This window comes from Procambarus clarkii, chromosome 3 (assembly GCF_040958095.1).
Source record: "Procambarus clarkii isolate CNS0578487 chromosome 3, FALCON_Pclarkii_2.0, whole genome shotgun sequence".
In the NCBI taxonomy this organism is placed as follows: Eukaryota; Metazoa; Arthropoda; class Malacostraca; order Decapoda; family Cambaridae; genus Procambarus; species Procambarus clarkii.
This window is the reverse complement of record NC_091152.1, coordinates 32,424,546-32,449,449: the sequence shown is the minus strand read 5'-3', so window position 1 is coordinate 32,449,449 and position 24,904 is coordinate 32,424,546. Positions and strand designations below refer to the sequence as shown.

Genomic DNA, 24,904 nt, shown 5'->3' with positions numbered 1-24,904 from the left:
TGCCTGCCTCCTTCCCAGCCTGCAAGCCTGCCTGCCTCCTTCCCAGCCTGCAAGCCTGCCTGCCTGCCTGCCTCCTTCCCAGCCTGCAAGCCTGCCTGCCTGCCTGCCTCCTTCCCAGCCTGCAAGCCTGCCTGCCTGCCTGCCTCCTTCCCAGCCTGCAAGCCTGCCTGCCTGCCTGCCTCCTTCCCAGCCTGCAAGCCTGCCTGCCTGCCTGCCTCCTTCCCAGCCTGCCAGCCTGCTTCCTTTCCAGCCAGCCTGCCTCCCTCCCTGCCATCATGCTAACGGGTAGTGTGTGTTAGGCTTATCTTCGGGAATGAGCCGGTCTCACCCCCACCACCAACAAACCACCCGCCCCCCTACATCCCATCTCTCAAGGTCACGCGGTTCAACCGCGTGACTACCACTCACTCCCTGCTGCGCCTGCCTGCCTGCCTGCCTGCCTGCCTGCCTGTGCCTGCCTGCCTGCCTGCCTGTGCCTGCCTGCCTGCCTGCCTGTGCCTGCCTGCCTGCCTGTGCCTGCCAGCCTGCCTTTCCCTCCCTAATTCTCACTACTTCCATCCCTTCCTGCCTACCTCCTAGCATCTCTCCCTACCTCCCCCTCCCTCTTAGCATCTCTCCCTACCTCCTAACATCTCTCCCTACCTCCCCCTCCCTCCTAGCATCTCTCTCTCCCCCTCTGTCACTGATTCTCCCCCCCTCCTCATTCATACTGCCTCCCACCTAAGTTGCATCGTTCATCCACCCACCAGTCGGCCATCACTGATGCAATGCGTGCATTTGGAGCCAACATGGTGCACAGATGTTTCTTGATTGTGCAGATATGTAAAACAAAAGCACAGAATGAACATTCCAGCCTTATGGCAATTCAAAATAATAGGAATAATAGGCCGTGAATCTGTGAAGTCACAGTGGGCAAACTGGACCATCGCCCACCCACCACCACAAGCCGGCGTGACGCTTGGTGGACCCCTTCCTACCCGAACTTTGTTCGGGTAGCATGACTCCCCAACCCCAATCGGGAAACTGGAAGTTTCGGATAACTAAAGTTCGGAAACCAAGTGGTGCTCTGTAGTTTCAAAGCGTTATATGACAAAGAGTGCTGGGAAGACGGGACACCACGAGCGTAGCTCTCATCCTGTAACTACACTTAGGTAATTACTTAGGTAATTACACAATTCAATTCCCCTGATAACCATCTACAAAATTCTCAGGGGAATTGACAGGGTGGACAAAGACAAACTCTTCAGCACGGGATGAATACAAACAAGGGGACACAGGTGGAACTTAGTACCCAGATGAGCCACAGGGAGGTTAGAAAGAATTTTTTCAGTGTCAGGGTAGTAAACAAATGGAATGCATTAAGTAGTGTTGTGGTGGAGGCAGACTCCATACACAGTTTCAAATGTAGATATAATAGAACCCAATAGGCTCAGGAATCTGTACACCAGTTGATTGACAGTTGAGAGGCGGGACCAAAGAGCCAGAGCTCAACTCCTGCAAACACAACTAGGAGAGTACAACTAGGTGAGTACACACAACTGATGTTCCTTCCCTCCCTCCTTCCCTCCTTCCCTCAATGGTTCAAGGCCAGATGCACTAACATTCCTCCTTCAAGTATACTGTGTGTGGTGTTATTACACTATATACACACATCATATACAAGTATCTACATGTTTTGTTCACCATAACTGTTCAACTAAGCTGGTATAGTGCCCAAAGAGCATAGTGGCCACCCTTACAAAGCATGACAAGTCGTGCAGATGTCGCCACCTTCCTCATCAAAATGGCTTCTCCCAATACTACTTTTGATGTTATTACACTATATATATACATTATATATAAGTATCTACATTTTTGTTTACCATAACGAACCATTAAGTTGGTATGGTGAGACAAACAGCAGCAAGGAGTAACCACCACACACACTAGCCAGCCCGCCACTGACTGCAACTCCCTCCCTCACCTCACCTTACTCGCCCACATTCTTCTCCCACCATACTGTTTTTGCTTCTATTCACTATATACAGACTATATATATATAAGTATCTGCATGTTTTGTTCACCATAGTGAACCACTAAGCTGGTATAGTAAGTGCAGACAGTAACAGGTGGCAACAGAGATTCGGCAGATAACGGTACAACCCTCCCACCCTCAACATTACTCCTCCCACAGCACAGCACAAATTATCACAAAAATCCTGCTATTATCAGAATCCGGGTCATTTATATCACAGTCAGGGATCTTCTATAATACTATCAATGCCAAATAATACCAGTTACATATTCGTGTGAAATTAGATAGCTGCTCCCGCAAGTCAGACCTTATCACTGCTGCAGTCACTATGAAATCCAATGTTTATTATGTGAACGAATGTCTAACCAGATTCAGACAAAATCTCTTATTTAAACTACGTGGAATCTGCAAAAGATCCCCTGCTATTAAACATTGTTTTGTGCGTGATGGTAAAATAATAGCTAGGAAGACTGACTCTGGAAAAACTTGTCATAACCACTGAGGCACACCTCACTTCTTTCCTGGATGACTGTGGGATAACAGCTGTATAACCAGAACATAATTTGTAGTCTCACATACTACCAAAGTGTACATAAGCTCTGCCTTTCCTTTCCAAATGTTTTTTAATTTTATTTTTACTTTTTGTTTGTCATCTTTTCTGGGGGGAGCCCCGTCGGCTCCCCGGAGCTATCCCAGGCTGATATGCTAATGTCAGACTTTGGCATCAGTCATGTGTATGGAGTTCTTAGGCCTACCGGGGACCACGGCCAGAACCGGGCCCCCTCAGAGAGGCAAGGGGAGCAATGGCCTATAGAAGCCCCCGTGTAGTTGGAAGCATTCTATGTCTGCCATCGACCGGAACAGGCACCCAGAAAGGTAAGCGCCCCAAAACAAACCCCTATTCTGGTTAAAATTGCTACCAAAAACCGAACTTGTGGATAGAACTCCCCAACCGAAAACAAGCAAACTAGTGTGACGTCACACACCGCCGCGCCGCTGTCTGCGCAGCTCCCCCCTCCCCGGGAGGGGGAAGGGGGTGCCCCAGACCCCCCGCGCCGGCTACCCACACCTCAGTTCTTGAGGCGGATGCTATAGGCGATGGTCGTGTGCTCTGGCTCCGGTGTCGCTACTGCACTGTGCTTTGCGTGTGGTGTTGGTTTTGTGGGTGTGAGAGCCAGGAGTTATCTTCAGTACTCGGGCTGCATGCGCCTAGGGCTGCCTTCCCTAGGTGCCCTGTAAGTACTGCCCTTGGGGCTTGGGGCCACCTTCCACAGGCTCCTCGGGGTCTGCCTCTGCTGGTCCGTTTTACCTTTCGGTTTTTCGGCCGCCTGTTGGGCTCTTGGGTGTTCTGTTCTCCCTTGTTACCGGCAGGTAAGAGGCAGTTTGCACTGGTAGGGGCGCAGGGTGCTGCTCAGCTTGTATTTCCTGACATCGCGGCCGGCTCTGTTCCTTGGGGTTCGCTGTCCTCTTGCGGGGTTTTGTTTTTCTTTTTGTTTTTTGCCTGGTGGGGGGGTTCTGTCATTTTATTCAGTTTGTTTTTGCCCTTCCACTGTTCTCCTCGGTGGCGCCCCCTGCTAGGTCCCCGTGAGTGTACACGTCCCTGGGGTTCAGCTTTAGAACTTTGCTTGGTAGTTTTGGGCGCCAGTTTGCAGCACCGTGCCTGGGACTACCTGAGCGCGAGTCCTATTAAAGTAAACGCTCAGGACCCTGGGAATCCCCTAGGGGGCGCGTGGGTCCGATGGATGTGACCCCGGAGTCCCCACTCGCTGTGTGCGAGTTTGAGGGTTGCTCGGTCCCCTTGTCTCAGGGTGACCCTTATTGTTTTTGCCTCTGCCACGCTGCCTGTTGGGTCGGTGATACTTTCGATCCTGAGTCCTGTGAGTGTTGCTGCTTGCTTGTGACTCAATTTACCCAATCCTCTGACGATTCTATTCGGGTACAGGCGGCGCGTGCGTTGCAGTCTAGGTTTCGTCTGTTGCAACGCGCTCGGTTGGTTGCTTCCCCGGATGCCCCGGGGCTGCCCCGCTTTGCTTTTCGAGACCCGGACTTGGGGGTGGGGGTTGCTTCAATCCTGGTTCAGTCCGCACCTCCTCGTCCTTCCCCTTCTGTTCGTTCTGGTCCCCCGCCCCTGCTTCCGGCCCCGAAGCGTCTGAGGGTTTCGGGGTCGGAGCAGGGGTTACTTGATCTCGAGACTTGGGCAGCTTCGGGGGTTGCCCCTTCCGGGGGGGCGGCAGAGGCATTCGAGTCTTGTCTCCCGGCCGAAGCTTCAGGGTCTGACCAGTAGGCCCCCCTTCCTCCAGCTTTTCCGGCTGCTCCGTCCTTGTCTTGTGGGGTCGGGGCTTGGGGAGAGGACTCGGCCTCGGGTCCTGTGGTGACGGACCTCGAGGCTGGGGAGGGGCTGACTTGGGGGCCTTGGGCCCTGCTGGACCCCGCCTGGGTTTTTCTTCCCACTGAGCGGGGATTATTGTTACAAGGAGTGGGGTTTTCTTTTCCCCCCTCTGTGTACGAGTTGGATTTGGTGTCGGCCCCTCCCCGGGTTCGGTTCCATGTTCCCCCGGGTACGTCGGTTCCGTCCTTCCGGAAGTTTTCGGCTTATCGCATCCAACCTGGTGTGGTGCGAGCGGCCTTTGCAGCTTACCTCCTGCGTGACCCGGATTATGCCTCGGAAATGGATCCGTCCACGTTCAGGTTTGGGACTTCGTTCCCTTTCTGGCTCCGTTACGAGGTTCCGGAGTCGTCCTGGCTAGCAGACTGCCCCTTGTTTGGTCTGGATTCCTGGCATTCCTTCTGTCGTTCCCGCACGCTGGAGTGGCTGGAAGCTTCCATGGTGCTTCAGGTTTTCCTGGGGGGCGAACTTGAGTACCTGAATGAGTGCTTGTTTGCCCCTGCCCTTCCCCGTGATGTGGGCGTTATTCAGCTCCATGTGCAGGTTCCCTCCCTTTCGGCGGCGCTCGTTGCGGAGGACTTGCGCGCCCGGGGCCTTTTGTGTTCGGCCTTGCAGTTCTTTTCTCTCCTGGAGCTGTCTTCGGATTGGCTCATGGAGGATGTGGGGACGCTTGGGTCCGTCCCGGGGTCCGGCACCTTGTCCTCGGCTGCGCGTTCGTCGGCTGCCTTGTTGAAGCTGTTCACGCCGATTTTGCGGGATGCGGTTTCCCTGTTTTATGCTTCCCGTCTCGCGTGTCGGCAGGCGGTGCTGGGTTCCTCCGTGGAATCTGCTTGGGCTCTGGCTCTTAGGCGTTCTTCACCTTTTTATCCTCTCCTGTTTGGGGAGTCGGCCGTGGCGCAGTTTATTCAGGCTGCATCGGCGGCTTGTCGTCCGATGTCGGTCTTGTTGGTTTTCCGGGGGTCCCGGGGTGGGTCTTCCCGGAAAGGTCGTGCCAGGGCTCGGGGTTCCTCTCGTCGTGGTAGGCCTCTGGTGTCAGGTTTGGGGTTGGCTCCTCCTGCGGACCCTCCCTCGTCTGGTCGGCGCGGTGTTCGCGCTGTGCGGGGTTCTGGGTCTCGTAAGGGTCGCCGGCCCTTTCGCGGTTTGCCCCCTTGACGGGGCGATGGGGGGGCGGCTTGCGCTGTTCGCCCGCGCCTGGTCCCACGATTCGTGGGCCTTTCGGGTCGTGTCTCGCGGCCTGTGGTGGCGTTGGGTGGCCCCTCCCCCCTTTGGGGGGTCGGGGCTGGCAGGGCAGGTTTCTTCCCCTGCGCTCTGTCAAGTCGTCTTCGATTGGGTACGCTTGGGCGTCGTCGAAACGACGTCGTCCCTCAGGTGGGTTTCCCGTCTGTTTCTGGTTCCGAAACGGGACTGCGCGGACCTGCGATTCATTCTGGACTTGTCCCGTCTGAACCCCTGGGTTCATTGCCCCTCCTTTCAGATGCTACGCTGTCTCAGGTTCGGCTCCTCTTGGAGCCGGGAGCTTGGTTGGTGTCCCTGGACCTCCGGGACGCTTATTGGCATGTCCCAATTCATCCGCGGTTCAGGGACTGGCTCGGTTTTGTTGTGGGGCGTCTGAGTTACCGCTTTCGTTGTCTCCCGTTCGGGTTGAACCTGGCACCTCGCGTGTTCACGCACCTTACACGGGTTGTGGTGGCTCGTTTGCGTCTCCTAGGTGTTCGGGTGTTGGCCTACCTCGACGACTGGCTGGTTTGGGCTCCCAGCCAGTCAGCTTGCTTGCTAGCCAGGGATTTGGTTCTTTCCCAGCTCGCCGAGTTCGGGTTCTTGGTGAACTGGAGGAAGTCCCATCTGGTTCCCTCTCAGGTTCGGACTTGGCTGGGTCTCGTTTGGAACTCTCGAACCGCCTCCTTGTCTCTCCCTCCGGAGTCTCTCCTGCGGCTGCGGTCCCGCCTTCGTCTGTTTCTGGAGGGCCCTCGGGTCACCCGGCGGTTGCTCGAGGGGCTGTGCGGGAGCCTGAACTTCGCGATGGTGGTCTACCCGCCGGGTCGGGTTTGGCTTCGACGGCTGTTCTGGTTCCTTCGGGGTTCCCCCTTCCGCCTCTCTCGCGATCGCAGAGTTCGACCCCCGTGGGCCTTGCGTCGGTTGCTGCGTCACCGGCTTCCTCTTCGGGTTTTTCGGGGTTCAGTGTCTTGGCGCCTACCTGAGCCCTCGCTCAATGTGTACACGGATGCGTCGTCTCTCGGCTGGGGTTTTGTGACCAGTGCTCACCAGGCCGGCCAGGGGCGTTGGGATCCGTCCTTTTGTCGAGCTCACAGCACGGTGCGGGAGTTCGCGGCAGTGTGGTTTGCTCTGGGGAGTTTTCGGGTGGCCCGCGGATAAACGATTCGGCTCCATTCAGACTGCTCTCCGGTGGTTCATTGCCTGAACCGCGGGGGTTCGATGCGGTCCTTGTCTCTTTGGGGTTGGTCGCTTCGGGTGACTCGTCTGCTGAGTTCTCGGGGTTTGGCTCTCCTGGCGGTTCACGTATGGGGCGTGTCCAATATCTTGGCCGACGCCCTGTCTCGCTTCGTTCCCCTCTCCACGGAGTGGACGGTCGACGACGAGTCCTTCCGTTGGCTTTGCCAGACGTTCGGGCGCCCCGAAGTGGACCTCTTCGTGTCGGTGTGGTCGCGGCGTCTTCCCGTTTATGCGGCGCCCTTCCCCGATCGCGAGCCCGTCGGGGTCGATGCCTTTCGGCTAGACTGGTCGAGGTGGGGGTTCCTGTACCTCTTTCCCCCGGTTCGGCTGTTGCTCCAGGTCCTGACTCGCTTAGAAACTTACCAGGGGAGAGTTGTCCTTCTGGCCCCTTGGTGGCCGGCCCAGCCTTGGTTTCAGGCGCTGGTTGCTCGGTGTCCGAACCCGAGGGTTTTCCCGCGGCTCTGCCTCTTTCAGCAGATCGGGCCGGTATGTCACGTGGCTGGTTCGATCTTCTCCTCGAGTCTTCGCGTATGGTTTTTTTACTCGGGTCTATCATCATCTCTATGGTGATCAGGTGGCCTCCTTGTTGGTGTCCCACCTGAGGGCTTCTTCTCGGCGGCAGTATGAAGTTTCCTGGCCGTCTTTCCGTTTCTTTTTGTGTCTTCGTCGTGTTAGCTCCTTGTCTGTTCGGGTGGTCTTGTCCTTCCTCTCGTGGTTGTTTCAGGACCGTCATCTTATGCCTAACACTGTCGCTTCGTATCGTGCGGCGCTGGCGGAGCCGCTTCAGCTTGCTTTCGGTATCGATGTTACGTCTGCGCTGTTTCGCAAGCTGTCTCGTGCATTGTTTCACCTCCGGCCTGCTCATGCGTCGCCTGAGCCATCCTGGTCTTTGGACAGAGTGCTCGCTTTCCTTTCATCTCCTCGTTTCGTTGTGGCCCCTTCGGTCCAGGATTGTTTTTCCAAGGCACTTTTCTTGTTGGCTTTGGCCTCTGGGGGTCGGGTAGGGGAGCTTCATGCTCTCCTCCGGCGCAGGGGTTTCTGCTCCTTTGGTCGTGGTGATTGTTTTGTTCGTTTGCAGCCGTCTCCTTCTTTTCTGGCGAAGAATGAGACTGCTGCGTTCCGGAGGGGTCCGTGGGTGGTTGATGCTTGGTTGGTCAGGCCGGGGGTGCATCATGTTTTGTGTCCGGTTGCGGCGCTTCGCCGTTATTTGCGCGCCACAGCTTCTGTGTCCGGGGACGCGCTGTGGGTTGATCCGGTTTCCCTTCTTCCCTGTTCGCGGGTTCGGGTCTCTCAGGTCGTCCGCAGGGTTATTAGGTCCAGCCAGCCTGCGGTCTATCCCCGTGCCCATGACGTTCGTAAGTTCGCGGCTCTTGCTGCCGTCTTTGGGAATATGTCTTGGTCTGATATTCGGGCGCGGGGATTTTGGCGGTCGAACAGGGTCCTGGCTGCTCGTTACCTTGTGAATGTCTCTGGGCCTCGTCGGGCCTGTGTTGCTTTGGGTCGGCGGTTGCAGCCAGTTGTCTCGGCTTCGAGTTGAGGGGTGAGCGACAACCGCCTCCTGGGTAAGTCCCTCTTTTTTCTATCTGTGGGTAGTTAGCTCCGGGGAGCCGACGGGGCTCCCCCCAGAAAACCAGCGTTGAATGTAATGAAACGCCATTTTCTGGGTGAGTCCCGGAGGCTCCCCGGCATCACTCCCTCCCTCCGGTCGGCGGTTTTTCGCGTTTTTGACATCCAGCCTCAAGAGCGGAGGTGTGGGTAGCCGGCGTGGGGGGTCTGGGGCTCCCCCTTCCCCCTCCCGGGGAGGGGGGAGCTGCGCTGACAGCGGCGCGGCGGTGTGTGACGTCACACTAGTTTGCTTGTTTTCGGTTGGGGAGTTCTATCCACTAGTTCGGTTTTTGGTAGCAATTTTAACCAGAATAGGGGTTTGTTTTGGGGCGCTTACCTTTCTGGGTGCCTGTTCCGGTCGATGGCAGACATAGAATGCTTCCAACCACACGGGGGCTTCTATAGGCCATTGCTCCCCTTGCCTCTCTGAGGGGGCCCGGTTCTGGCCGTGGTCCCCGGTAGGCCTAAGAACTCCATACACATGACTGATGCCAAAGTCTGACATTAGCATATCAGCCTGGGATAGCTCCGGGGAGCCTTCGGGACTCACCCAGAAAATGGCGTTTCATTACATTCAACACTGGTTTTTTTGTTGATATTGCTTGTTTTTTACTCTTAATTATTTGTTCTTAGTTAATCCCCTTGTCACTAAACCTAGGGGATTTTTATTACCCTGTTATATTTAAAGTATCTTGGTATTTGTTTCTTGTAATCATTTATTGGCATTAATTAATAGTATAATTGTTTATATAAGCATCTACCTCAGTATCATAGTAAAATCTTCCACATGAATATACTCTCACCCTGTTTATTTTTACACTTAGATTTATATTTGAGTAAATTTCTAGATTTACTTAGATTTACATGTCATCTTTTTTTTTCTTGGAATTGTCTATTTGAGCTCGCTTTGTTTTCTTAGGTTCATACTAATTATAGGATTTTAATTAACCATTACTAAGTGTTATGATCTCAGCCTACAGGAGAAACGAGTCTCCCTCCTTGAGAGTTATTCAGCAAGCCTGACCTAACTAGAAGGTCTAGCAGAATTTGAGGTGATATCGCATATGTAAAATAGTTGGTTGGATATGTGTAACAGTTTGAGATTATGGGCAATGCAGAAGAAAATAGATAAATGACTGGCTAGGAGATGTGGACATTTTGCTGGAGGCTTGAGGCTCGCTTCCGGAGGACTTTGCCCTCACTTGAGTGCCAGACATCGCAGGGGGAAGCCGCGCTCCGTTGAGCTCCCGTCAGAAGGGAACCCCTAGTGATATATCTCGAAGAGAAGAGAAGTGTGCAGACGTACCAGCTGTGGAATAGAGCTGGGGACGTGTGGTCTCAAGTCGTGGACGATAATTAGTGAATATTAAGCCGCCCGGAGGCATTATTGTGGGCCGTGGAGCGCCCTGACCAAGCCTCGTCAGAGGAAGAAGCGCCCTCGACCAGACGTTCTGTGGTAAGCACGATATACGCCAGTTCATAGTGATTGCATTGTAGTTGGTCGTGTGCCCAGCGACAGTAGCGATGTTTATTTATAAGTTAGACATATTTTAATAAGGCAGAAAGCCTGAAATAGGAGAGTGAAGAGGGAGGAACACGGAGCGACGTCCGTCCCCTCTGAGCTCTGACCGACGACTGAGGGAGCCTGGCTCCGGATGGAGGAAGACCCTCCCAGCGAGTGAGGACCGCCGCCAGGCGAGGTGGAGTATGGACCCGCCCAAAACGGGGGAGTCCACTCTCACTGTATGTAGAGGACAGATAGAGGTTTGAGGCAAGCATATTGTGTGGTTATTTTTGTTTATGTGTTAAAGGGGAACATTTTATTGGAACGTCGATGGGTTGCAGGTTTGTTTTTGGGGAAGAAGTTGCTGAGAACTTCGAAGCCAGCAGATGATGTAGCTGATGAGACTCCAAGGTAGTGGAGCAGAGGACCTCGAGCTGTGAGGAGAAGCAGCAGTGAAGAGGAGTGTCACGTGCTTCTGTAGAGGTGGTGTAGCAGCCAAGAGAGCTGTGGAAGAACCTAACAGAAGGGTGAAGCACCGTAGTTGCTCAAGGAAACTTCATGATAGCAGCCTGGAGGAGCTGCAGAGGATCCTGGTAGTGAAGCCCGGAAGAACCTAAGGATATTAGGGTAGTGAACTTCCAGAGGTGGAAGGGGAAGTTCTGGTGGATTACTTATAGGGAGTCGATAGTGTTTGGTTGTCATTAGCGTGCAAGACGCAGTGAGAGGTGAGTGACTGTTGGCATTCTTGCGTCAAGGAGTTTTTTATACTGAAGTATCAATGAACATTTATACTGGTATATGTTATTGCATTCAAATGCTGATTTTCTATATATATATTATCTTGCTGATAGTGCAACAGTGTATGTAGGCTTGACCAACTTGAGGAGGTTAATAGTATCAGGTGGTGAACCAGGAGATAGGATACCACTTGATAAGCTGATAATAGAGTTCTGATGGTATTGGAGTGCAACCTGATTGTGATATTATAGAGTATAGGATTCATTATTATTATATGTGTGTATGTATCGTGTATGTGCTTTGTTCAGTAAATGTGTCACAATTTGCTGGTGTTTGCCCTTGTCCTAGTGAGGCTTCCCAGGAAGTAGTGAAGAAGGAGAGAGAGAGAGAAAGAGCCAAGAACCACTGCTGTGGACAGGGTAAGAGGTAATACTAGTAAGTCCTAGGGGATTGAGGAGATCATATCTCATAAGGAGAGAGTGGGGAGTCACAGCGGCTCGAGTGGGTGTGTGCACGTGACAACGAGGCTAAGTGTTGGAGCCGCATCCCCTAAACGTGTGACGTTGAGCCCCTCTCCAAGAGCCAGAAGCGCCAAGGGTGATCTCCTAGTATAAGCACTCTGCCGAGTTGTGGGTTGGGTTGTCCATAGAGAAGGATCAACGACGACAACACCAACCAACCCACAGTCTAAGTGTTGGAGCCGCATCCCCTAAACGTGTGACGTTGAGCCCCTCTCCAAGAGCCAGAAGCGCCAAGGGTGATCTCCTAGTATAAGCACTCTGCCGAGTTGTGGGTTGGGTTGTCCATAGAGAAGGATCGACGACGACAACACCAACCAACCCACAGTCTATAATATAAGCTAATTATCTTTAAGATCATTTTACTTTATGATCATTATTTTTCTTTTTTTTTTACATTTATATTGTCAGTCTACTGATTTTTTGTTTTTTTATTTGATCTAACTTCTGTGTCCTTCCTGGCTATCTATTGGATCTTTATTTTACTTCTAATTTGTTACTATTTTATTGTATTTGCTTTTATTCTTGTGTTTTGCTATATCGTGTATCTTGTATCGTGATCCCTCTGCATCTCTCTGCACACTGATATTGATCCTGATCAAAATCTTCTCTCTCATATCTACACCAACCAACACATTGATCATCATTATTGCAAGTATTTCACAGCACACCAGGCAAAAAACAAACTCCAAAATAGCACCTGTTTATCAGTTTATAACCAAAATGTTAGATCACTTGGTAAACATTTTGACGCTATAAATGCATTACTCACAGCACTAGGTAATAACTTATCGTTCATTATTTTAACAGAAACTTGGCTAAATAAAGACTATACCCAACTCTACAACTTAGCTGGTTATAAAGCCATTCATAACTGTAGGCCTAATAAAAAAGGTGGTGGCACAGCTATATATTACCGAGATACATTTATATCTATATTACAACACTGCAACAGTGTTATTAGTGACAGAGATGACTACTGTGAATATACTTTTGCTCAGTTTACAATTATATCCCTTAAATCCTCTTTGACTATTGGAGCCATCTATAGATTTCCCAATACTAACATAGCTTCTTTCTCAGATAACCTAAGGAATCTTATTATAAACAACAATCTCAACAAAAACCACATCATTCTGGGAGGAGACTTTAATATTGACCTGGGTCAACAAAATTGCTCTCAAGTTGACTATTTCCTTAACAGCATGAACTCCTGTATGCTAATCCCCACAATTTATTTATTTATTTATTATTTATTTATGCATATACAAGAAGGTACATTGGGAATGTGAGGATACATAATATGGTAATTACAGTCTTGTAAAGCCACTAGTTCGCGCAGCGTTTCGGGCAGAAACAATCACCAAACCTACCCGAGTCACTCAAACATCAGCCACTACCTTGGACCACATATGGACAAACATAACAGCTCCCCTTGTATCTGGTATAATCTATGACAGAACAACTGACCACTATCCTACCTTTCTCATAGCGAACATGGACATAACACCACCAAAAAGCAAGAAACTTTCATTTAGGCTACACAGTGAATCAGCTTTAGGCAATCTTACAGATGCACTTCACAATATTAACTGGGATTCTGAAATCAATAATACCCAGGATATAAATTCATTAGCTAACCTCTTCCTCTCCAAAACTCTAAGCCTCTACAACCTTCATTGTCCCCTTCTTACCAAGCAAGTAACTGACAAAAGATTAAACAATCCATGGCTCACAAGTGGCATTCTCAACTCAGTCAACAAGAAACATGAAAATGAAAAGAAACTTAGGATTGGCCTAGTTTCAAAGGAAGTAGCTAAAAGGTACTCATCAGTGCTTACCAGTATCATAAGAAAGGCAAAACTTGCATATTATGTGAATAGATTCAATGAAGCAAAAGGCAATATGAAAAGCACTTGGAAAACAATCTCTAGTATCCTAGGAACTAAACAACACTCACATAACCAAATAAAACTCTACAAGGATGGGGATATACCATCAACTGATTTAGAAATGGCAAATGAATTTAATAGTTTCTTTTCATCGGTTAGTGCTAATCTTGCCAGTAAAATCCCACAGACCCAGACACATATTAACACATATCTCTCAGGCAGCTATCCAAACTCTCTTCTCCTTTCACCAATCAGCCCGGCAGATGTTGTGTCCATCATACACTCTCTAAAAACCAAGGTAGGGAGCACCATTGAAATTCCGTCCATTGTATGCAAGAGCGCCTCCCATGCCCTTGCCCCACCCATAGCCCTACTGTTCAACAAATCTATCGAGTGTCACACCTTCCCTCATATCCTCAAAAAAGCAATAGTGACGCCAGTTCATAAAGGAGGCAATCCGGTGGCCATAAACAATTATAGACCAATATCAAATCTACCCATTCTATCAAAAATATTTGAAAAAATTATTAACAAACAGCTCTAATTCCTACTTCGTAAAATTTGACATACTCAGCCCCTGCCAGTTTGGCTTCCGGTCCCAAAAGAGCACCAACGATGCAATCATTAGTCTCCTTGACGTAATCTACTCAGCCCTTGACAAAAATGAGTTTCCGATTGAACTCTTCATTGACCTAAGAAAAGCCTTTGATATACTGTTAATCACAACTACCTCTTACTTAAACTCCAGCATTATGGAATTCGAGGCCTTGCCCTCGACTACATCCGATCCTATCTTAGTAACAGACACCAATATGTAACCATCAATGATACAACTTCTTCCACTCTACCAATTACCATTGGAGTGCCACAGGGCAGTATCTTAGGACCTCTTCTATTTCTTATATATATAAACGATCTGCCTAATGTGTCTAATATTCTTAAACCTATATTGTTTGCTGACGATACTACCCTTATCTATTCAGACCTCAACCCACATACACTAAATAATGTTGTGAATAATGAATTAAAAAAGTCCACTTATGGATGTTAACTAACATTAAACATAGAAAAGACTTGCTACATCTTATTTGAAAGCAAATCATCAAATGCAATTCAGCTACAGATAGACAACATTAACATCAGTAATAAAAATGATGGCAAGTTTCTTGGCCTATTCCTAGACAAGAGACTCAACTTCAACACCCACATTCAACACATAACTAAGAAAGTCTCTAAGACAGTTGGTATACTCTCTAAAATAAGATATTATGTTCCTAACTCTGCTCTCCTCTCACTATATTATTCACTACTCTACCCCTATCTTAATTATGGTAACTGTGCATGGGGTCTACCACTGCAAACCACCTTAAGCCCATCATCACCCAACAAAAATCTGCTATCAGAATAATAACTAACCCTGAACAGATGTAATTGGACCCATTATCACCACACTAGAAATAAATATCTCTGATATCCCCAGGGTCAAACTTAATCTGTGTAAACACACTATGCAAATTAAGGGACCTAGTCTATGGAACTCACTCCCTAGTGAATTGAAAAGCTGTTAAACTTTTGCCTTATTTAAAAGCAAAACCAAAAAGTACCTAATTTCATCTTAGTTTCCTACACTGAGCTTTAAATTTGCTCTGTACCTAGTGTTATCCAATCTCCTAATTTTTATGTATGTAACCCAAACAACCTTATTGTGTTCATTGCTGTCTACTTTTATGTGCCAGCCATATGCTGTATTGTGCCTACCAATTTTTGTCAACTACCATTCATGCTATCATTGCAATCAATCTGAGCTACCTATGTGCTTTAATATACCTACAATTTTCTCTCATCTTTTTTTTTTTTCTTGCCTTGTAACTGTTATCATTTTTTTTTATAAATTTTGCAAGTATTTATCTACTTAAAATTTTCTTAGATTAAGGACCTGCTCGAAACGCTGGGCGTACTAATGGCTTTACAAGATTGTAATTACCATATTATGTATCCTCACAATCCCAATGTACCTTCTTGTATATGCATAAATAAATAAATAAATAAATAAATACATAAATAAATAACATATATTTTTGGCATTTCTGGGGGGATCCCCTTCGGCTCCCCGGAGCTTACTAGATTGATATGCTAATGTCAGACTTTGGCATCAGTCATGTGTGTGGAGTTCTGTGGGCCTACCGGGGACCACGAGCCAGAACCTGGCCCCCTCAGAGAGGCATGGGGAGCAATGGACTATAGAAATCCCCGTGTGGTTGGAAGCATTCTATGTCTGCCATCGACCGGACCAGGCACCCAGAAAGATAAGCATCCCAAAACAAACCCCTATTCTGGTGAAAATATTGGTACGAAAAGCCGAACAAGTGGATAAAACTCCCCTAAAAGAAATGAGCAAATGAGCATGACGTCACAAGTCGCTGCGCCGCTGTCTGCGCAGCTTCCCCTTCCCCGGGAGGGGGGAAGGGGCCCCAGACCTCTGCGCCGGCTATCCACCCTTCAGTTCTAAGGCTGATGCTAGAGGCGGAGGTAGTGTGCTTGGCTCCAGAGTTTCCAGCACTGTGCTTTGAGTATGGTGGCTTTCTTCCAGGGGTGCGAGAGCCAGGAGTAGTTCTACAGTACTCAGGCTGCATGCGCCTAGGGTTATAATCCCTAGGTACCCTGTAAGTACTGCCCTTAGAGCTTGGGGGCCACCTTCCACAAGTTCCTTGGGGCCTACTTCTGCTGGGCCGTATTTGTGCTCGGTTTTTTGGCCACCCTTTGGGTGTTTGGGGGTTTTGTCTTCCTTGTTTACCTTAGGGTAAGAGGCAGTTTGGTGCGGGGCACAGGGCACTGCACAGCTTGTTTTCACCATTCACAGTGGCCAGCTGTGTTCGTTGGGGTGCATTGTCCTCTTGCGGGGTTTTGTTTTTCTTTGTTTTTGCCTAGTGGTGGGGGGGGGGGGGGTGGGAGCTGCCTTGTATGCCCCTTTGTGCCTGACCTGTGCATGGTTCTTTTCTGGTGGTGCCTTCTGCTAGGTCCCCGTGAGAGTACACGTCCCTGGGGTTCAGCTTTTAGAAAGTTGTTTGGTATTTGTAGGTTCCGGTTAACATTACCCTGCCTGGGATTACCTGGGAGTGAGTTCTTAAACACTCAGGACTCTGGAAAACCCCCTAGGGGGTGCGTGGGTCCGATGGATGTGTCCCCGGAGTCCCCCCCTAGCTTCGTGCGAGTTCGAGGGCTGCTCGGTCCTCTTGACTCAAGACGACCCTCATGGTTTTTGCCTCCGTCACGCTGCCTGTTGGGTCGGTGACACTTTCCACCCGGAGTCCTGAGATTACTGTTGCTTGCTGGTGACTCGGTTTACCCAATCTCACGATGATATTCTATGGGCATGGGTGGCACAGACATTGCATGTGTGCTTTAGGTTCTTGCAACGTGCTAGGTTGGTTGCTCACCCAGATGCCCTGAGGCTGCCCCGTTTTGCCTATAGGGACCCGAACTTGGGGGTGGGGGTCGCTTCGTCCTTGGTTCAGTCCGCGCCCCCTCGTCCTTTCCCTGTTGTGATTCGTTCTGGTCCCTCCCCCCTCCCCCCCTGCTTCCGGCTCCAAAGCATCTGAGTGTGTCGGAGTCAGGGCAGGGTTTAGATGGTCTTGAGTCTCGGGCAGTCTCGGGGATGCTACTTCTGGTGTGGCGACAGAGGCATTCGAGTCTGATCTCCCTGCCGAAGCCTCTGGGTCTGACCAGTGGGCCCCCTTTTGTTCGGCTTACATGGCTGCGCCGGCCTTTTCTTTAGGGGCCAGTGCTCTGGGGAAATGACTCTGCCCCAGGTTCCAAGGAAGGAGATCCTGGGGCTGGGGAGGGGCTGACTTGGGGGGCCTTGGGCCCCACTGGACCCTGCCTGGGTTTTTCTACCCTCGGAGCGGGGCTTATTGTTACAAGGAATAGGGTTCACTTTTCTCCCCTCTGTGTATGAGTTGGATTTGGTGTCTGCCCCTCCCCAGGTTCGGTTCCGTGTTCCCTCGGGCGCGTTGGTTCCGTCTTTCCGGAGGTTTTCGGCTTCCCGCATCCAACCGTCTACGGTGCTGGTAGCCCTGGCGGCTTACCTCCTGCGTGACCCGGATTATGCCTCGGTGATGGATCCGTCGTCTTTCAGGTTTGGAACTTCGTTATCTTTCTGGGTCTGTTACAAGGTTCCGGAGTCGTCCTGGCTGGCGGACTGTCCTGTATTCACTTTGGAGGCTTGGCATTCTTTTTGTCGTTTCTGCACGCTTGAGTGACGCGAGGCTTCGACAGTGGTTCAGGTTTTCCTGGAGGTCGACCTTGAGCACCTCAATGAGTGCTTGTTTGCTCCTGCCCTTCCCCGGGATGTTGGTGTTCTACAGCTCCATGTGCAGGTTCCCTCCCTTTCGGCTGCGCAGGTAGCAGAGGATTTGCGTGCTCGGGCCTCTTGGCTTCGGCGTTGCGCTTCTTTTTCCCTCCTGGAGCTGTCTTTGAACTGGTTTGGGAAGAATGTGGGGGGCACTCGTGGCTGTTCCGGGGTCCAGTGCCTTGGGCTCGGCGCCTCGTGCGTCGGCTGCCTTGTTGAAGATGTTTGCGCCGATCTTGCGGGATGCGGTTTCCCTGTTTTACGCTTCCCAGCTCGCGTGTCGGCAGGCGGTGCTTGCCTCCTCTCAGGAATCAGCCTGGGCCCTGGCTCTTGGGTTGTCTTCGCCTTTTTGTCCTCTGCTTCTTGCTCCTTCGGCCATGTCACAGTATATTCAGGCTGCTTCGGCCAGTTGCCATCCCATGTCTGACTAGTTGGTTCTGTGGGGGTTGCGGGGGGGCCTTCCTGGAGGGGTCATGCCAGGGCTCGGGGTTCCGCTTGTCGTGGTGGGCCACAGGGTTCATTGCCCCTCCTCTCAGATGACTACGTTGTCCCAGGTTTGGCTCCTTTTGCAGCCAGATTCTTAGATGGAGTCTCTGGACCTCCGGGATGCTTATTGGCACGTCTCGATTAATCCGGGGTTCAGGGACTGGCTCGGTTTTGTTGTGGGGCGTCAAGGTTCCTGTTTTCTGTGTCTCGTTCGGGTTGAATCTGGCACCTCGTGTGTTCACACGCCTTACATGGGTCATTGTGGCCCGTCTGTGTCTGTTAGGTGTTCGGGTGTTGGCCTACCTTGACGACTGGCTGGTCTGGGCTCCCAGCCGGTCCTTTTGTCTGCTAGCTAGCCAGGATTTGGTTCTTTCCCAACTCGCCGGGTTCAGGTTTTTGGTGAACTGAAGGAAGTCCCATCTGGTTCTCTCCCAGGTTCGGACATGGCTGGGTCTTGTGTGGGATTCTCGGATTGCTTCCTTGTCTCTAACTCCGGAATCTCTCCTGCGGCTGCGGTCTCGCTTGAGCCTGTTTCTGGGGTCACCCGGGTCACCCTGCGGTTGCTCGAGGGTTTGTACAGGAGCTTGAACTTCAAGATGTTGGTGTACCCACCGGGTCGGGTTTGGCTTTGACGGCTATTCTGGTTCCTTCGGGGGTGTCTCTTCCGCCTCTCTCTAGCGATCACTGGGTTCGTCCCCCAGGGACCTTGTGTCGGCCGCTGCGTCGCCGGCCTCCTCTTCGGGTTTTTCGGGGTTCAGTGCCTTGGTGCCTGCTCGAGCCCTGTCTCGATGTGTTTACGGACACGTCGTCTCTCGCTGGGGATTTGTGGCCAGTGCTCACCAGGCCGGCCAGGGACAGTGGGGTCCGTCCTTTCGTCGACCCCACAGCACGGTGCGGGAGTTCGCGGCAGTGTGGTTTGCTCTTCGGAGGGTTCGGGTCGCCCACGGGTCGACAATCTGGCTCTATTCAGACTGCTCCCTGGTGGTTCATTGCTTGAACTGAGTAAGGTTCGATGCGGTCCTTGGCTCTTTGGGGCTGGTCGCTTCGGGTGACTTGTCTGCTGAGTTCTCGGGGTTTGGCTCTCCTGGCAGTTCACATGTGGGGAGTGTCCAACGTCTTGGCTGATGGCCTGTCTCGTTTCGTTCCCCTGTCCACGGAATGGACAACAGACGCTGCTTCCTTCCGTTGGCTTTGGCGGACGTTCGGACGCCTCGAGGTGGACCTCACCCACTTCGGTGGGTACAGGAACCCCCCACCTCGAAGAGGTGGGGGTTCCTGTACTTTTCTTAGCAAAATTTTCATCAGAATAGGGGTTTGTTTTGGGATGCTTACCTTTCTGGGTGCCTGACCCGGTCGATGGCAAACATAGAATGCTTCCAACCACACAGTGGTTTCTATAGGCTATTGCTCCCCATGCCTCTCTGAGGGGAGCCACGTTCTGGCTCGTGATCCCTGGTAGGCCCACTGAATTCCATACACATGACTGATGCCAAAGTCTGACATTAGCATATCAGCCCAGTAAGCTCCAGGGAGCCTCCGGGTCTCACCTAGAAAATGGTGTTTCATTACATTCAACGCTGTTTTTTTAGGCGATACTGTGGTCACAAGTTGAACAGCAATGCTGTGAGCTCATGCTGTGTGCGCCAGCCTTGGTGGCTCACTCAGTACTGAGGCTCTCACACCCAGGAATGTTGCCCACGATTTTTATTTTTAAATGGCGTCTGTTTACAAGAGCCCTGAGGAAGGTGATGTGAACCCAATGTATCCGCAGACCGTTTAAACCTTGTGTAGTACTCCAAAACTATATATACAGTGATGCGCACTTTTGCGTCAGTTACTCGAAACGTCATATGTAGTTTTGCACAGTTTAAGGATTAATAATGTTCATAAATGTAACATTTGTTTACCAAATTGTTTGTGAGTGCTCTGTCAAATGCCACAATGAAAATGAAGAATTCATAATAAATGGATTTTTTATGAATATTTATACCAAGACTGATACAGTTAGCTTATGGAAATCCAGGCCATTACATTATATTTGCGGCCTCCATTAATAGCCACAGGGTTATGATTTTGATATGGAATTGTTCACTAATGATGGTTCTATCATGTGCCATGTTCAAAATGATAAATAAATAACAAATAGATTTTGTGATTTTTGTTTAGTTTATAATGGATGTAAGATTTTGTTCTTTTGACATGGAGGTGCAAGACAGTCTGGGGCCGACATACAGAACAAATCGGCCTCGCCCTATATAGTTCCTTCAAATGAGGACACATTGTAATAAGATACATAAGTGTACTCCATTCCTTATTACTGTAGCATCATTTACTGATTTCTCCTAAATTAATGTTAATGTTTCTTCTTTCAGGAGGAGATTGAAAGAGCATTTAGGGAAGACTTTCCTACAAATGATTTCTGGACTGATGAAAACAATGTGGATATACTTCAGTGTATATTAGGTACGATTGTTAATATTTCCTGTTTATTTTCCTGTAATGTAATAGTGTGTCAAACTTTATACTGTAGTGTGAAATTCATATATGAATTTAATGATTAAATTTAATGTAATTTAAGTGTAATAACTGCAGAGGACACTTTTAAGTGTTGATACTCTTGTTATTTTATGTAAAACACACCCATACGTGTGTGTGTGTGTGTGTGTGTGTGTGTGTAATTACCTAAGTGTAGTTACAGTTTGATCTTGAGTGAGGGACATCCAGAAAAGCTAAATGGTTGGATGTAATTTTCACGTGGGATTGGTTCTTCTCATGTGCTCAAATACACCCATTCCTCATTGGGTCTTCCAAAGTATAAGGCAGCAGTTACGTTGCATAGGCATTTTTCTGTGTTACAATGTGCCAGGTTGTGTGTCCGTTTGGAAGCTCCGGAGCTGCCCCGCTGGGTTTTTAGCGACTCAGATTTGGAAGTGTTGGTCACCTCGACCGCTGTTGTCTCCACCTCCCTCTCTTCCTTCCCAGGTGGGTGTGGTTCCTCTTTCTCCTTCCTCCCTGTTTCAGGCTGAGGGTTTCGGAGTCGGGGCGGGGTTTAGCTCGGGATGAGACTCGGTTGGCTCCGGGGATTGCCCCTTCCGATGATGGCACGGAGGCAGTTAAGCCTCTTCTTCCTGCCGAGGCTTCTGAGTAGTCCCAGCCTACTCCCTCATTCAAGGCCTTTCCCTTGGACTCGGTCTTTTCTTCTCAGGAGGTGCATGTGAATGAGGGCACACATCCAAATCCCCACCCCCACTCAACCTGCCCATCAACCTACCCCATGTACCAGTCAGTCGCCAGCCTATCTATCCATCCATCCACCCACACACCCAAACCCACCCGCTTCATTCCCTAAAATCCCCTAACACACATTTCTGGAGGTCACACATAATAAGTCTCCTTAATTCATAAATAGAAATGTATATTTAACTAATAAACGGTAAGAAATAATTCATGTTTATAATTTTAATTTATAGTAATACTGTACAGTGAAACCTCTGTTTTTTAATGCCCCTCTTTTCGAATATTTAAGTTCTCGAGCTCAATTTCTTTGAAAAATTTGACTGCTCTCTAGGGTGGAGTACTGCTGCACAATGACAGCCCCTTTCAAAGCTGGAGAAATTGCTGACCTGGAGAGCGTGCAGAGATCCTTTACTGCTAGAATTCACTCAGTAAAACACCTAAACTATTGGGACCGACTAAAGAGCCTAAATCTGTACTCCCTTGAGCGCAGGCGGGAGAGATACATAATAATTTACACATGGAAAATATTAGAGGGGCTGGTCCCAAACCTGCACACAGAAATAACATCACATGAGACCAGAAGACATGGCAGGATGTGCAGAATACCCCCGTTGAAAAGCGGAGGTGCAACAGGTACTCTTGAGAGAGAACTCTATCAACATCAGAGGCCCGAGACTGTTCAACACGCTTCCACTACACATAAGGGGCATAACTGGCCGACCCCTCACAGTGTTCAAGAGAGAACTGGATAAGCACCTCCAAAGGATACCTGATCAACCAGGCTGTGACTCATACGTCAGGCTGCGAGCAGTCGCGTCCAACAGCCTGGTTGATCAGTCCAGCAACCAGGAGGCCTGGTCGACGACCGGACCGCGGGGACGCTAAGCCCTGGAAGCACCTCAAGGTAACCTCAAGGTAGGTGGTAGTTGAGGTTTGCCTCGGTGCTAGGTAGTTTCTTTATACACCTACGGTTAGACCGAGCTTGTGGCTCGGGCGAAGTGTGCCTCAGTTTACCAGTGTGTCCTGCCCAGTGACGAGACCGCGCTTGAATTCTTTGTGAAGAATTGTATTGTTTTTATGCTTTTCTGTGGAGAGCCCCTTCGGCTTCCCGGAGCTATGACGGGCTGATGTGTATATATTAGACTGTGGTAACAGTCAATCGATGGAGTTCTAGGCCTACCGGGAATCGGCGCCAGATCCCCCCCCCCCCCCTCCCAGATGAGGCACGAGGAGCAATGGCCTATAGACACCCCCATGTAATTGGAAGCAGGCTGTCTGCCATCTATCAGGTCAGGCACCCAGAAAGGTAGGAATTCCAAAGCAAACTACAGCTGGTTAAAAATTGCAAACCTAAAGCTGAACTAGCAAACAGAACTCCCCAATTGAAAACAAGCAAACAAGCATTACATCACCACAGCTGCCGCACCAGCTGGATTCTGGATTTTGCTGGATTCAATGAAGAAAGCATTGATATAACCAGTCTATACAACAAGGTGGTAAAATTAGATACTATAGTGAACTCTCATGTAGAAAGAATTAGTAAATTGAAAGAAAGTAATGACCATTTAAATAGCAAAGTTATGTCTTGAGGGTTTAGTGAAAGACTTGTGCAAGGATAAGAATAAATTGGAAACAAATTGCAAAGCCATGGAAGAAGAAAATAAAATCTTAAAAATAGCTATGGAAGAAGTTAAAGTAAATTTAAGCATAAATGACTACAATAGGTTAGGTAAGGAAATTCAACAGGAGAAACAGCTTTTGTCAGCACAGATGGAGGAAATTACACAGGGAATAGAACAGTGCAAGAAAGATATACAACTCACTTATGCACAAGTGGCCAAGGAGAAGGAAAAAATTGAAGAAGCAGTAAAGGAAGTCAAACACTGCAGCAACCAAGATAAAACAAACATTAGGCTGGAAGTGAGAAAAGAATTGACATCTAACCCGAAGTTGATGCAAAACACAGTTGATCGGAGTAAGTCCCTGATCATTTTTGGCTGAAAAGAAAAGGAGATAACATCTAGGTCAGAAAGAGCTGTAGAAGAAGCAAAAGTAGTAGATAAAATTGTTGGCCTCGTGGAAGGTCTTACAACCATTATAGAAAATGTGTGCGACTACAGGAGAATAGGCAGATATGTAAAAGGGAAAGATCGACCTTTGAGGATCACCCTAAATGGTGCCAAACAGATGGAAGAAGTACTAAGGAATGCTAGAAAATTACAAAGTAATGAGGATGGTAAAGTGGGATCGTTAAGACAAGATCTTTCAAAAGATGATAGGGAGAAGCTGAAACTGAACCTCGCCGAGGCAAAACGTTTAAATGAGAGCAGGCATGAAGAAGAAATCAATACTTTTTTTTTCTACAAAGTGATAGGGGTAGGCAGACCAGTAAAGTGGTACATAAAGGCAAACCAACAAAATCAATAGAGAGAGGGGAGTGAAGAATAAGAAGAGGGGGAACAAGTTCCTGAAGATTGCATACACCAACATAGATGGAGTAAGATCGAAGATACTGGAGTTAAGTGATGTAATACAGCTGCAGACACCAGACATTGTTGCACTCACGGAGACAAAACTTGAAGATTATTTTAAATGAGGTCATATTCCCAAGGGGCTACTCAATTTGAAGATGGGACAGAAAAATTAGGAAAGGGGTGGCGTTGCTGTGCTGGTGAAAGAACACCTAAAGGTGAACGAAATAATGACTGCCAATCCACAAGAAGTTGACATAATAGCACTAGAAATCTGCCATGAGCATGATAAACTAATGATCATAAATGCATATAGTCCACCGCCAAGCAGCGCATGGTTAAAAGAGGAGCTAGATAGTAAACGAGAAGGTCTTATAACAATAATGAGAGAGATCATAGCGAGAGCGGATAACGATAGATCACGACTGTTGATAGTCAGCGACTTCAACTTGAAATCCATAGACTGGGAAGCATATGAAGTTAAAACAGAAGATTTTTGGACCTGTAAATTTGTAGACCTCATCCTGGAAACATTTTTGTATCAACATGTTAAACAAGCTACAAGGATGAGGGAAGGGGATGTTCCCTCCATGCTAGATTTGATATTTACCAGGAAGGAGGAAGAAACATTTGACATTCAGTACCTTCCTCTTTTGAGTAAAAGTGACCATGTCTTTTTGGAAATAAAGTATGCAATGCATTATAATCTGGAAGAAAATAAGAAGGTTGATGCAGTTGAAAAAACTGACTTTAGGAGAGGACATTATGGCAATCTTAGAAAGAATTTTAGTGAGTATAATTGGACAGGCTTGTTGCTTGGCAAGGAAGTGAATGAGATGTATGTCAAGTTTTGTGAAATATATGATGAAGGCACAAAAAAATTGATACAAAAACAGAGATGCAGAACTAGGAAACAGGATTGGTTCAACAGAAATTGCGAGAGGGCCGGAGACCAAAAGATACAAAAATGGAATCAATACAGGAAGAGGCCAAACCCCCAAACATACCAGCGGTACAAAGATGCGAGAAACAACTACACGGCAGTGAGGAGAGAGGCAGAAAGAAATTTTGAAAAAGGGATTGCAGACAAATGTAATACAGAACCAGGTCTATTCTATAAATTCATAAACAACAAATTGCAGGTAAAGGATAATATTCAGAGGTTGAAAATGGGAAATAGATTCATGGAAAATTAAAAGGAAATGTGTGAAACATTAAACGAAAAGTTCCAAAGTGTGTGTACAAAATGAAATC

General features: G+C 48.9%; 1 protein-coding gene across 1 annotated transcript in view; it reads left to right on the top strand.

The window, feature by feature from the left end:
- The window catches only part of LOC138367896 (uncharacterized), a 102,341-nt gene that overhangs the window by 60,097 nt on the left and 17,340 nt on the right, over positions 1–24,904 (top strand). The window contains exon 3 of the mRNA XM_069330135.1: positions 20,315–20,405. Within this exon, the coding sequence (XP_069186236.1) occupies positions 20,315–20,405 (91 nt within the window). The remainder of the gene's footprint in view (positions 1–20,314; positions 20,406–24,904) is intronic.